The 14,027-nt window shown below is 36.4% G+C and overlaps 1 protein-coding gene across 13 annotated transcripts in view; it reads right to left on the bottom strand.

Moving 5' to 3' along the window:
- Positions 1-14,027, bottom strand: part of robo2 (roundabout, axon guidance receptor, homolog 2 (Drosophila)) — a 415,989-nt gene that overhangs the window by 76,455 nt on the left and 325,507 nt on the right. For 12 of the 13 annotated variants that reach the window (XM_058745019.1, XM_058745027.1, XM_058745024.1 and 9 more), the window contains 2 exons: positions 1,063-1,220; positions 137-257 (listed from right to left, as the gene is read on the bottom strand). In XM_058745019.1, coding sequence (XP_058601002.1) covers positions 137-257; positions 1,063-1,220 — 279 coding nt within the window. Of the gene's footprint in view, positions 1-136; positions 258-1,062; positions 1,221-4,540; positions 4,560-14,027 lie in introns of those variants that run through there. The other variant, XM_058745029.1, reaches the window with a different exon arrangement.

Here is a 14,027-nt window from a genome sequence, read left to right as displayed (position 1 = left end):
GTTCAAACTTGCTTGTTTACAAAAGCATCAACTAGGAGATGAGATGTTAAACATTTTAAGAACATGACTCAAATACGTTTTTATGTTTTAAGACTTTTTTGTGGTTTAGAAATGTCAGACTAGAGTTAGCACGTACCGAACACAGTGACCTGGGCTGTCTCACTGTCTCTCTCGCCGACCATGTTGGTGCCCACGCAGATGTACATGCCAGCATCACTTTTCCTCGTGTTGGAGATCATCAGCTTCCCCCCACGGATCTGAAGGGGAAGACAGGAACGTTACAGTCTCTGTGACAACTCGTGCGATAAGTTACTGCAGCACTCTCTGTGGAGCTACCTGAAGTTAAATGCCTTGCTCAAGGGCAAAATAGATGTGGTTTATGATTCACCTTTTGCTGGTTTTGAACTTTTAGATTCTAGATTCAAAGCTAGATCATTAACCACCATTCCACACCTCAAATAAAGCTTTCTTTGTTGCAAAAAAGTGTCAATTAGCTTAGAAACACATATCTTTGAACAATACACCTTTGTAGGATACTGGAAACATGACCAGCCAAATGTCAGAATGTTTTTGCCTTAAAACAAAAAACGTTTTGCTTTTGCTTTTTTTTTTTTTTGGTCTTGCAGAATGTTTTGGCAAGTGAATGTTGCAAAAACAAAACAAAACGGCTTTGGAAAGAAAAACAAAATAAAACAAAATAAGGGCTTTAGAGAACAAAACAAAACAAAAAAGTAAAACAAGACAAAGCAAAACCCATATAAGTGTAACAAAATACATAAATGCTAATTTTTACTCAAGAGTTTGAAAAATTAAATCAAATTAAATGATTAAATTATATTAAATTTAAAATTATATTATATTAAATTTAAATAACATATTTATAATATTTTTAAATAATAAAATAAAATAAAAACACAATAAAATTCATACAAACAAATTGAATATGAATAGGTAGAACATTTCTGTGAAAATGTCCAGAAACATTCCAGGATTTTTGGACACTTTCCTAGATTTTTTGAAAATTTGAAGCCCTTTGCAACCCTAAATATCTCAATTTCTCACCTTGATCCTGTCATCCTTCTCATCGATTCGTACTTTGTCTTTCTTCCAGTAGATGGTGGGTTCTGGGTGTCCACGAGGGGGAACACACTCCAGGATGGCCGGCTCTCCAGCAGCCACCACCACATCCGTAGGGTTCTGTCTGAAATCATCACGTAACACTGAAAGAGAGAGAGAGAGAGATTAGCTCGTTCTTTAACCATTTGCGAATTTAGTCATGCTTACAATCCCCGAGGCACAAATAAATGTTCTTTTGTTGCTGAAACAGATGTCATTTCATTAAGTCCTCTAAAATGCTAACACGCTCCAGCAGTGCTCAAATGTTAGCTTCCATTCAACAGGGGTGCAGAGAGACACCTGTTTGAAAGTTCTGTTAAGTATTTTGAGGTCACGGGAACGCCAGACGCAGTAAATCACGCTGTGTGTGAAGGCACCCGTCTGCAGGAGGGTGTGTACGAGTTTTATTTGATAGGGTGACTACAAGGAAAACTTAATTGGACTTAATGGGGTTCCCTATCGAGACAGGAGAACAAACAGAGTGAAGGAAGAGATATTGTGCCCTCCAGCTCTGTGTCACTCATATGCGTGGAGCAGAGGAACGAACAGCAACACACACACACACACGCAGTCGGTGGGTGGGCGGGTGAATCTGTGCCAACTAATCACCCATGCTCACCCTTTCATCACCAACTATGCCTCTGGCCATGACTAATGTAGCAATAAACTCGACAGCAAAAACATACACGAGGTCACCCAATTATCAGCAATGAATAAATGCAATGAATTAATAAACACACCTGCACACATCTTCACATTCATCAACACCGCTTTATTAATAAATGAGTTAGGTAATTATACTCTAGCGCTGACTTGTGAGAGACAAAAGGATAGATCTGTCAACTGATCATGCGTTAATAGAGAAAAATTCTCTCGACTTAGTTAAGATTTATGAATCAGATAATGACTTTAAAGTGATTTAATAATAATTATGAAAGAGACCACTCAGACTCAAAAATACGATGGGATATATCATGTCTAAAGCTGTTACAACTCTAACATGAGTTGAATGGTATATAAATTTGAAAATATAATAATAATAATAACAATTATTATTATTATTTTTATTATTAGTATTATTATTGTTGTTGTTGTCGTCGTTGTTGTTACTGGACACTTTTACCATGATACAGTTGCAGTACACTGTAAAAAAATTTCAAGCGGTTTCAACTAATTATTATTTAGTAATTAGTTCCACAGAAATTTTACATTCAGTCAATTTCTGACTTCAAAGTGTTGCCTGAATTGTTATTTTTTAGTTGGCTCAACCTTTACTGAAATTTTATAGTGCACGTGTTTTTATTAGTTGAGTCAACATTAGCATAGCATTTGAAAATAACCATTCATTCAATGTTTTTCAAATATATTTGTGTAGACTTAATATAATATGTCCACTCAACTAAGGCCAAGCAATAAAATTAGCTCAACTTAAATATTTTTGCCATTCCAACATTATGTTAATTTGATTTTTTTACAGTGTAGTTTTCTAATAGACATAGACATAAACATAAACATAAACATAAACATAATAATAATTATTATTATTATTACACAAACCACTAGATTTTTATATCTTCAGATTACAGTGCCAGTGGTACATCCCTGCATTAAACATGCCATAGAGTTGCTAAGGTGTTTCGAGCAGTTTCTAATGTTTTGCAGTGCAATTGCTAGGGCATTCTGGACGGTTGCTAGGTTGTTGCTCAGAAGAGCACATTAACAAGTCTGTATGAGATTCTGGTCTCTTAGATATGGCTCGGGTCGTTCAACGCAAGTCTGTGGCTTTTTTTCAATCATTTGAAAAAGTAATAGCACACCTCTCCTCAACAAACTGCATGATTTCAGATATCACTCAAGGGCAAGTTACATGCTGAAGTTTAATACTTAGAGTTAGTGATTTGTTCAAGTGAGAATAACACTGTAAAGTAAGACAAAGCGCTGTGCATGTGTAGTTTTACATTTCCTAACTTCATGACTTTTTCTGGCCTCAGGCCGTATACAGACATTCAATACGCATAATTACATTTTTATCCTTCCAAAAGCCTCAACTTTCAGCTCTCTTACATTTCTCTTTCTCTCTCTCCGGGTGCGATGAGCCTCTCGATCTTCCATCTGATTAATATTTATGTATTGTTCGTCTCCCTCCCCCGCATGCTAGCGAGAGTAGCATCTGTCTGTCAGGCTGGAGGCTAAAGGAGAGGCTTATCTGCCGAATATTCCTCCGCCACCCTCCTCCTCTTCCTCCTGGAGGACGGCTGGTAGAGGTGGAGGGGGTGTTTTTTGGGCTACATTGGCAACTTTGCAGTTTCTTTGGCTAGATTTCAAAACTTTCGGAGTGAAGTTAAGGGTTTGTGGTGGAAAAGTGTAACAGGAGATGATGCAATGGAAGGAAGCCAAGAGGATCATTAAAAAAAAGGACAGATGCTACTTTGTACTTAAGTGTGTTTGGAGTTGTCAGATATAGTCAATGCCAAAGGCAATTAAAGGGCCCAATATTCCAGTGTCTTTTGTTTATTTCTTTATTTGTTGCTACATGTTTGGCACCTTATACATCTAAAAAAAAAAAAACAAACAAAAAAAAACAGCAAATCCTTGTAACAAGATTGTAAATGTTCTCTAAGATTGTACTACAGCCTAAAAATCTCTTATTTGATTTATGTGAAGTCCTGCTGTTTTATAGATTAAACATTTATTTTGTATATGTCTTTGACTAAAAATTACTTAAAAATAGGCAAACTTATCAAAATGGTTTACTAAAGCTAAAGTTAACTGTAATTTTTTTAAATTATTAAAAAAAAGATTGTAGAAAACTTTAAATGTGTTCATATATATACACATGATTTTTAGACTGCACAAACTGATATACATACATATAAAGTTGTGATACTATTAATTCCTATTAGTTTTAAATATATATTAATTATATAACATTAAGAATTTCACAAAATAACCTTTTTAAATAGTTTTCTGTAATTTTAAAATAGTTTTATAATGTCACATTTTTTTACAGTTAACCTCATCCATCATAATAAAATAATTATATAATTTATTAATTTATTTTTATAATTTATTGATTGAATTATTTATTTTGAAATAAATTAATGATTTAAAAATTCCAAGTTGTAAATGATTAAACATAATACAGTATAATATAATTTTACATAAAATTAATAATAATATAATATAATATAATATAATATAATATAATATAATATAATATAATATAATATAATATAATATAATATAATATAATATAATATAATATAATATAATATAATATAATATAATATAATATAATATAATTATACATACCGGACAGAAATACAATATCAAATCATTTCAAAATAAATTGGCAAGACCAGACACACAGACCTGTGGAGTAGATAATATGGTAATGTTTGCATATAAATCAGTTTGTTTTTACCCATCATGCACTGCAGTGCTGGTAGCTTGTGTCTGCATCAGAGCCAGCATAGGTCAGAACGCAGTGGGATTACAGCACAGAACTGGCCTAGAGCAATATCACACTCCTACTGCACTTTATAACAACATACTGATCGAGAGAGAGAGAGAGAGAGAGAGAGTGGTACAGAAAACGACTGCGGACAGACGAGTGTTTTCCCAGCATGCTATAAGCAGTGATAGCATTTCATTTGAGTGCCTCTCAAAAGTGTTCACTACAGCTGATGCTGTGTCTGATGTGGTTCTCGCATGAAAGAGTGTAAATATGTCACTTTTTTTTCTTCTTCTCTGCGCTGGCCCTGGCTCTGTGCGTATACATGCCTGTGTGTGTGTGTGAGAGTTACAGGCAAGAGTAATGTGAAAATGTGTCCCAGTCCATAGTGGGTAAGAAAGCTGTTCCATTTGTTTGCAGGGTATATCAATCCTGTTATGAGCTCGAGCCCCAGTGACCCCTGTAAACCCTATCTATACACCCTCACACTGCAAATAAAGCCCTCCAGACACACACACACACACACACACACTTCTTGCCTTCATCAACATCATCATCTTCACCTTCCTCCTCTCTAAATGCTATAAATACTAGCGTACTAGCATTAACAGCTGCACAAACATTGCTGCCTCTATCCCACAGCCACACACACGTTACTCTCTCTAGTAGAAAATCTACAGAGAATCTCTATTGCAGCACTTTTTAACTGTCCATTCATGTACAAACATGTTTTATATGTGAGCAGGGACAAAAAGAGATTCTCCGTGTCAGGTTTTGTGCTCTTAAAGGGACAGTTCACCTAAACATGATGCTTCAGTCATTGCTAACTCATCCTTATGTCACTTTTTTTTCAAGAAAATAACCACTTTTATAGTCTTTTGTGTACTTGAAAGGTACAGTTTCATTGTAGTTGCATATAAAAGAGTGACAATTTCTTGTACTGGAATATAAATATTGATACAATGTGAAAAAATGACTTTTCAAATGTGTAAATAAAAATTAGTATGTTTTATAAGCGAATCAAGAAAAAAAAATGTTGGTGACCGTAAGAAAAACTTTGAAAAAGGGAATAAATAATGTGTTGCCACAAACTGTTAAATGATTTTTTTTGACGTTGTAAATAAAACAAAGATTATACGAGTACATGAAATGCTATTTCAGTTTGTCTACTTCAGAATTTCATCTTTAATTCAACTTGCTTCTCTGAATTGTTTGTGAAATTTACTATCAATTTCGAAATGAAAATAGGTCCTACACCAAATTTGTTTCAGTGCACATGTATATAAAAATAAGCAAAGTTTAGATTTACGATGTAGCAAAAAAAAACAGAAGGTCAAACGGAGGTGTATGTACTGGCAACCAAACACCTCTCACCTTCAAAAAGCCGCACGTCCACCGTTAGGCTAACAAGACTGCCGCTAGCCAACCCGCTAATGACTTCCGCCCCATGCTAACGCCTCCGACTGGACCTTTGGCTCCGGAACACAAGCTCATCACAAACAATATAATTAACTCTTAATGAACCTCTCTGCTCGTTGCTCTGTCCTCTACGTGCACTTCCCAAATTCAATTTAGCCTAATCCCAGGCTTTATGGTAATGTATAGCTCATTAAAATGTTAGCTAAAAACTCATTAAAATTCACTCAAAGTAATAGCTTCATTACTGTGATATTGCTGAAAAGCAAAGACAAAACGAGGAAGATGGGGAGAAGGAGAGAGGAATGATGGGAGAACGGGATAAAAAAAAAGAGAATGACGGCTTTCTAATCACTTAATTGTGACTGAAAACAGCGTTCATTTGCATAATACACACAGACACTAGGTGGCTAATTTTCACTGTGACTTGGTAATTAAACACCCCTCATAACTAACATTTCCTTCAGGGTCTGTAAGAGATGCCAAATGTCTCCATCTTCGTGTTTTAAAATTACACCCTGACCAGCTGCAGAGAATAGAGACCCAGTGGATATCTATCTATCCATCCATCCATCCATCCATCCATAATAAAAATCAAATCAAATCAAATCAAATCAAACAAATACAAAATCTTCTAATGCCACACAATAGCTTTGTTCGAGCAACAGACTGAAATCGAAAGTTTGTCAGTGAAAATGTGAAAAAGAGCAGTGTCAACATTTCACTAAACATTTCCTTTGTCTTCAACAAACAAAACAATCAAAAAATCATACAGTTTTGAAAGGAGGTCAGAAGAGGAAAGAAGAAAAAAAAAAACAGGGTCAAGAGTAAATAATCGCACGTCCTGATATTGCAGAGTTAGACTTGTTCCTGGGTCAACATATTTTGTTGACCCTGGAACAACATTTTAATCCAAAAACATAATCTTAACCATATTCCTACACCTAAACCTAACCTTACCCATGAGTAATCCCTAAAATCAGAGGAACTGATAGATGAATTACACTGATTGTAATCCTAAACTTGAACAAATCCTAAAAAATTATAAACTGGTTCTTGAAATCTGATTGGTTAATCACAATGTTCAACAAAGATGTTGACCCAGGAACACGTCACACTCGGCAATATCAGGTTGTGCTAAATAATCACAAAAAATGACATGCTTTACTGGTGAGCAGCAGAGGTATGCTAGCTGGACCAGGAATAATCACCATAACCAGCCTGGCCATCATGGAAACTTATACTGGACTAAACTGGTTTTCCAGCTGCGAACAGCGTGATCCACACACCGCAGATCGTCAGGCACTTCAAAAGCCACCCACATGTTCCAAAGAAAGTTCCAGCAGCCGTACGGTGAGCCTGATCCACTGTAATGAACAACTCCTGAGTTTTGAAGCCTCGGCAGCGCGGTGAGAAACCTGCTACAGCGAACGCCTGATCAAAAGCCAAACCCTCTCCCTCCTCCGAAGCTCGTCTACTATTTCTACACGCTTCGGATTCACACGAACTTCCAAAGGAGAAAGCGAGCGAGAAAGAGGGAAAGATTAATAAAATGAAGGCTGCTCCTAATTCCACAGATATCAAAGGTCTCCATCGCTTTATGAAGGTGCTGAACTTTTCGTTTGGTCTATTTTTATGTGACTGAGGAGATGGCTTTCCTGAGATCTCCCTCTGCTCCATCCTTTCTCCTGCTCTTTAATTAGTTTGTCAAGATGGGGGAACGTCATGAAAAACGTCCTTAGGGAACTCTTTCGTAGAATCAGAGCTGTGGTCAATTTATACTCTCTCACTATATATATATATTTCTTTGTGGGTCAGAGGTAATTTTAGCATGGCTGCCTTTTGGATTTTCCCTCTGCCTGCATGGTCTTAGCAGAGACATGTCACTTCAGATGAGTGGGGTTAAGACTGAAATCAATCACTCTCTCCCTTTCAAAGCTTCTCTCCATCCCTAAAGGAACAGTTGCAAGAAGACGAGGAATAGCATAAGGTAAAAATATGACCTATTAGCTATGTTTGCATCATGCTTGGACTGTTTTCATGTGATGTGTTTTGGTGGGATTCATTCATGTGGAAGTGATGCACTGTGACGCAAACTCTGCTGGGTGTGACAGAAGCCAGCTGCATTGTGAAAACACGTTCACACAAGCAAACACATTTCAATACAGTAACAGCAGGTGTGAGCTACATCCAGTAAGAGAGAAACTTAATCTGCTACTTTTCGTATGCCAATTAAGGATTTTCCATTAAACAGCACTGAAAAAATCTACAACTACACATTTAGCAGATGAAAATTACATTCGTGCATTTATGCAAAATAAAATCCCATCCCATAATCCCACAAATATCTAAAATACATTTTCTGTCATCTTTAATTAAAGGAATAGTTCACCGAAAAATAAAAACATGCTGAATATTTATTCACCCTCAGGCTATCCAAGATGAGTTTTTTGAAGATTTGAAGAAATGTAGCATTACATTAGTTGCTCAACAATGGATCCTCTGCAGTGAATGGGTGCCGTCAGAATGAGAGTCCAAACAGCTGATAAAAACATCACAATAATCCAAAAGTAATACAGACCACATCAATTAATGTCTCGTGAAGCGAAAAGCTGCACGTTTATAAGAAACTAATCCATCCATGAGGTGTTTTAACTTTAAACCACTGCTTCCAGCCAAAATATGAGTCCATAATGGATTATTGTGATGTTTTTATCAGCTGTTTTGACTCTCATTCTGACGGCACCCATTTACTGCAGAGGATCAAGCAAGTGATGCAATGCTAAATTTCTCCAAGTCTGAGGAAGAAACAATCTCATTTACCTTTTAAATGGCCTGAGGGTGAGTTAATTTTGAGACGGTTTTTATTTTTGCATGAGCTATTCCTTTAAGAAACAGATCCCCAAGCTTCAGGATCTGACATTGTAGGCTGACCTTAGAAAGGCAACATGAGCCCCACGGTGGAGCTCTGTGAAGAGGCCTAATGCTGGCGTTCAATAGAGTGTCATTCAGGCTAACAGTTTCACTTATGTGCAACACGCACATCCACATGCACAGACACAATGGGGCTGAAAGAGAATCTGTGTCGTTTGCGCTGATTGCAGTCTTCTACTTTAACGCTTTGCTGCAGTTAATTGAACTAGATGGTGGTTTGTGAAAAGGTGTCTCATATCAACTGCGTCCCTCGTTTAATTAAACTCTCTGCTGGAGACGCCACATTAATGAACCAGCGCTGAGCATCTGAGTGAGTGTGGATGTGTGTGTGTGTTTCTGACAACTCACAATGACATTACATATCTACTTTGTATTTGTCTAGAGAGCAAAGCAAATCAGCATAACTATCCATCAATCAATCAATCAATCAATCAATCAATCAATCAATCAATCAATCAATCAATCAATCAATCAATCAATCAATCAATCCACATGTTCATCTATCTATCTATCCATCCATCTGTCCTTCCGTCCGTCCATTTATCTACCTGTCCATCCATCCATTTTCTTTTAAGACTGCTACATCCATATTCATATTAATAAAATAACCTTTGCATTGGCCAGTCACAGAGAGAGAGAGAGAGAGAGAGAGAGCTAACAGGGGTCTGGTGTTAAATCTAAGTCAGCTCTCAGCTCTCACACTGACGTTAAAAATGATTTATTGATGGTTTTATGGATCTTAACAGGAGAGGAAGAGTGAAAATTACACTGGATATGCTGATGACCTTTACAGCAGTCTGTGCCATGAATAGATGGAAAGAAGCCTGTGTGTGTGTGCCTGAAAAAAGTGAGTTAGATGAGGAAATGCGATATGTGAACATTCTGAGCATCTTCCTGCAGTCATTTGTGGTTGAGTTGCACGTGTGTGTTGCATCAGAGGACAAGATTAATGGACCTTCAGCTTAAATGAACCAAAGCAAAAGAGAGAAAGAAAACATACAGTGCGCTGCTAACCCTTTACAGCTAAACACTTGAAATAAATTCATTGGTACGTTTGCAAACTCAGCATCTTTTCAACATTAGCCACAGCTCATCAAACACACACACACATACACAGCAAGTTGAGATGGAAAACAGAAGAACATTATTCCAGCACCAGCGATGGAGATGTATCTCTTGTTTTGCATCACATCCAACAAAAGACTGAAGTCTTATTGTCAGAACAGCTTATATAAACATGCACATCCTTGTACATCACACAGCTGCACATCAAAACACACCTGGTGCCTTCTTAACAGATGTTTCTTTCTGTCTGCAATGGTTTCTCGCAATCCTTAAAGAGATCTGGCCTGCATGCTTTCTGTACAATTAGCCTGAGTCTGAACTGCTCCACAAAGTAGAGATAAACACGCATGACGAGACAAAGCCACATACGACCCTTTCCACGCCACACTGAGTCATTTGTACGATGCTCTTGCTGTTAATTGCATCACAAGCTGCGGGAGGTAATTGTGTTTGTCTGGCTGTAATTGGCTGGCTGCCGCAATGCAGTGGGAACGGACCTTCTATCGCTTTCAGAGTGCCGCTGCTCTTTGTATACAGCAGCGGATCTAGGTCCAAAACATCTTTTAGGAAGAACCATCAGTCAGATTTGAGAGAACGGTCTAATTCAGAGTTTAGCTGTGAAACGGCTCCCTACGGTGCCGAAATGTGTGTGCCTGGCTTCACTTATATTGTCATGCAAATGCAGCAGGGTGCCCTCCACAAACTTGCAAGCATCCATCTCTGGAAAAGGCTCCATTGGCAAATATCGGTACCTGATGGACACGATTTACATTCTTAAAAGAACCAAAAATGAAAATTCAGTCATCGTTTACTCTAACTCATGTTGTTGCAAACCTGTATAAATTTATTTCTGCTGCTGAACACACACACACACACACACACACACACAAATATATTTTGAAGAATGCTGGTAACCAAACAGGTGCTGGTTTCCATTGATTTCCATAGTATAGAAAAAGAAAAGAAATGTGTATGAAATTCAATTAGGACCAGAAACTTTTAGAAGAAACTCGTACAGGTTTGGAACAAAGTAAATGATAGAATTTGAATTTTTTGGATGAAAAACTGTCCCTTTAATGTATTTTACTGGTAATATTGTGAACAATTTATCAATTTATTATTTAATATTTGAACAATTCTGACTTTTCAACACCACCTGACTCCATTTTGGTTTGTAACACCCATTTTTATGCCAATGATCTAATCAAACAGAAAATTACACTTGGAAGTAAAATGGGTTGTAAACACGGTTTTGTGTTTTCAATGTTCTGATAAAATGTCACCTCTGAACATAAAAGCACCACTTTCATTTCTGCAAGGACAAAAAAGGTCAAATAAACACATACATGAAGACACATACAAATTAGACATAAAAAATGTACAATTAAATTAAGCATTAAATATTCACTGGGTTGTGATGTCAGATTTGTTCAGTTAAATCTCTCTCTCTCTCTCTCTCTCTCTCTCTATATATTAATAAATAAAAAAATAAAAATGCAGTTAAAAAAGTATTACATTAAATAGTCATATCTTTCCCCTGTATAATCAAATACAGAGTCAGCTGAAACATTATTTGAATTCTTTTACAAAAAATCCACTCTAGACAGCACATAAAAACACAATAAACACTGGTTGGTCACTTTTCATGTCTGTCAGACTGTCTAAATGAGCAGGTCTTGAAAAGAATAAGCTAAACTGTGGACCAAACTTTGTCATTTATTTAAACGTGAGACTAAATTCTGGATGAGCTACAGGTATAATGCTTTTCCATGCCAAGTGATTATATTCCATGTGATTATTGAAGCTGGAGCAATTCTACCCGATCAGCACATTTCCAACCATCACTCGCTGAGAACTTCCTGCTGAGTCGCTTCTGAATTCAAACGGCCTTCCCTTGTTTTCAGATTCCACATTATAATTAAATGGCAGAGCCAATTTAGTTAGTGACCTCCTATAGAATGCTATTAACATCAGCCACTGAAAAAAACACCACATCAATACTAATCTACCCACTGTTAGCGATAATTCAATAAAGCCAGACTCCTGAAAACTGACGACGATATGAAACGTGTCCATGTTTCTAGCTTGAACAGTAAATATCTCAGAATCTGTGAAGAGAGGAAAGTATAAGATAAAACTTGAGCTGTAGAGGTTACCGCAGACACAGCGAGACTAAGATCGGTCATGGTTATCTGCTGACGAGGGTCTGTTATTTAGCATCATTACTTTTCATCATCATCTCATTCTCTTCCAGCGCTAATGACCTCCATGACTGTGGCTGACAGATTGAGCTTCCACTGATAAGAAGGGGAGATGGGGTGAAAAAAATCGAAGAGCCCTTCTGTGGTTAATGTGAGAAGTTCAAAATCACAATTTGAAATTTTTCCATTTTCCATAAATTACACTTGTTACAATAATACAACAAAACATATAATATTAACAACAAGTTACTTTCTGTTTTAGACGTTCATGCTATAAATTTATAAAACAATTTCTAACTTAATTTAGTTTTTAGAATTTTGGCAATTAGTGAAAAGTTCAAAATCGCAATTTGAAATGTTTCCATTTCCCACAAATTTATGTAGCTTTTTAGAATTTTTTGAATAAAACTATTAAAAAATCATCTAAAACACTCACACACATACATATATATATATACACATACATATATATATATATATATATATATACAAAAAAAATAACATTAACAATCAATAACCAAAAAGTTACTTTCTGTTGACATTCATGCTATAAATTGAACACTATAAAACTATTCAAATTACATAAAATGAAATATCAACATACAATTATATGAAAATGTTTAAGTTTACATAAAAGTTTTTGTTTACATAGTAAATGTGTGTGTACTGTGTATATTTATGATGTATATATAAATACACTCCCATGCATGTATATATTTAAGAAAAATGTTACGTTTATATATTAAATATATTTATTTATAATATAAATATAAATATATACATGTAAATATTTTCAAAATATATACTGCATGTGTGTGTATTTATATATACATAATAAATATACATAGTACACACAGATATATTATGTAAATAAAAACTTTTACTTTGGATGCGATTAATCGCGATTAATCGTTGACAGCACTAGTTTAAATATAATAACTTGTACTTATATTGTATCTATATTAAACTTTGACAAAAAAATTTAAAAATGTCCTGCTTAAAATGAGCAATGAAAACTAACACTGTACTGACAAACATATGACATACACAAGGCTTAAAACATATTGAATATGAAGGCCAAAGGTTAGACTGTGACCCAGAGTGTCTGATTGCTTCCAGGTCATTGAAAGGCCAGCGTGATGTAATGACATTTTAAATTGGCCGTTTCAACATCAGAAAGCAGAGCACTGGGGTGACGTTTAGCAGGGCGATGTTAGAATAAGACAATTTCACGAAAACGCAAAGAAACAACCACATAATTGTTCTGGCTCTGCTCCTCAGCACTTTTTGAAAGCTTGAGAGTTTGAGCAGTGCAGTGGGAAAGATAAGCAAGAGACAAGACACACAAACACACATTAACGCTAGAAAAGAGGAGGAATTGTGCGCGAGCGGTGGGCAACCGGGCCTCTGGTTCCCCAGGGTAATGAATCTCCATTGCTGGACTGCTGTAAAACCCAATTAGTGTCAGTGTGTTATCTGCTACTCGCAGATATCCAGATAACCCTCAATACGGGGCACCAGAGCGAGAACCCGGCGTTTCTGCAGACAGAGCGACACAGATAAAAACAGCCACCGTTCCACCTCTGACTTCTCATTTCTGCGCATGTCCTTTCTACACTTAAGTCGATCTCTCACCACAGAAAATTCATCAGTCAGGGCTGAAAACTCGGAAAAGATTGGCAGAGAAACTCTAAAGCGCTCAATCATATTGAGAAAATGGTCTCTTTTTATTAAGGTTTGGTCAAAGTCAGCAGAATTTCTAATGCTTCAATCAGACATATCCCGGGACTGTCGGAAAACAGTCTCGCATTGCTTCCGCTTCAAATGCCTCGGTTTCTGAC

The sequence above is a fragment of the Onychostoma macrolepis genome, chromosome 15 (genome assembly GCF_012432095.1).
Source record: "Onychostoma macrolepis isolate SWU-2019 chromosome 15, ASM1243209v1, whole genome shotgun sequence".
NCBI classification, from domain to species: domain Eukaryota; kingdom Metazoa; phylum Chordata; class Actinopteri; order Cypriniformes; family Cyprinidae; genus Onychostoma; species Onychostoma macrolepis.
Note: the sequence above shows the minus strand (reverse complement) of the source record. Positions and strands in the feature narration are given on the sequence as shown.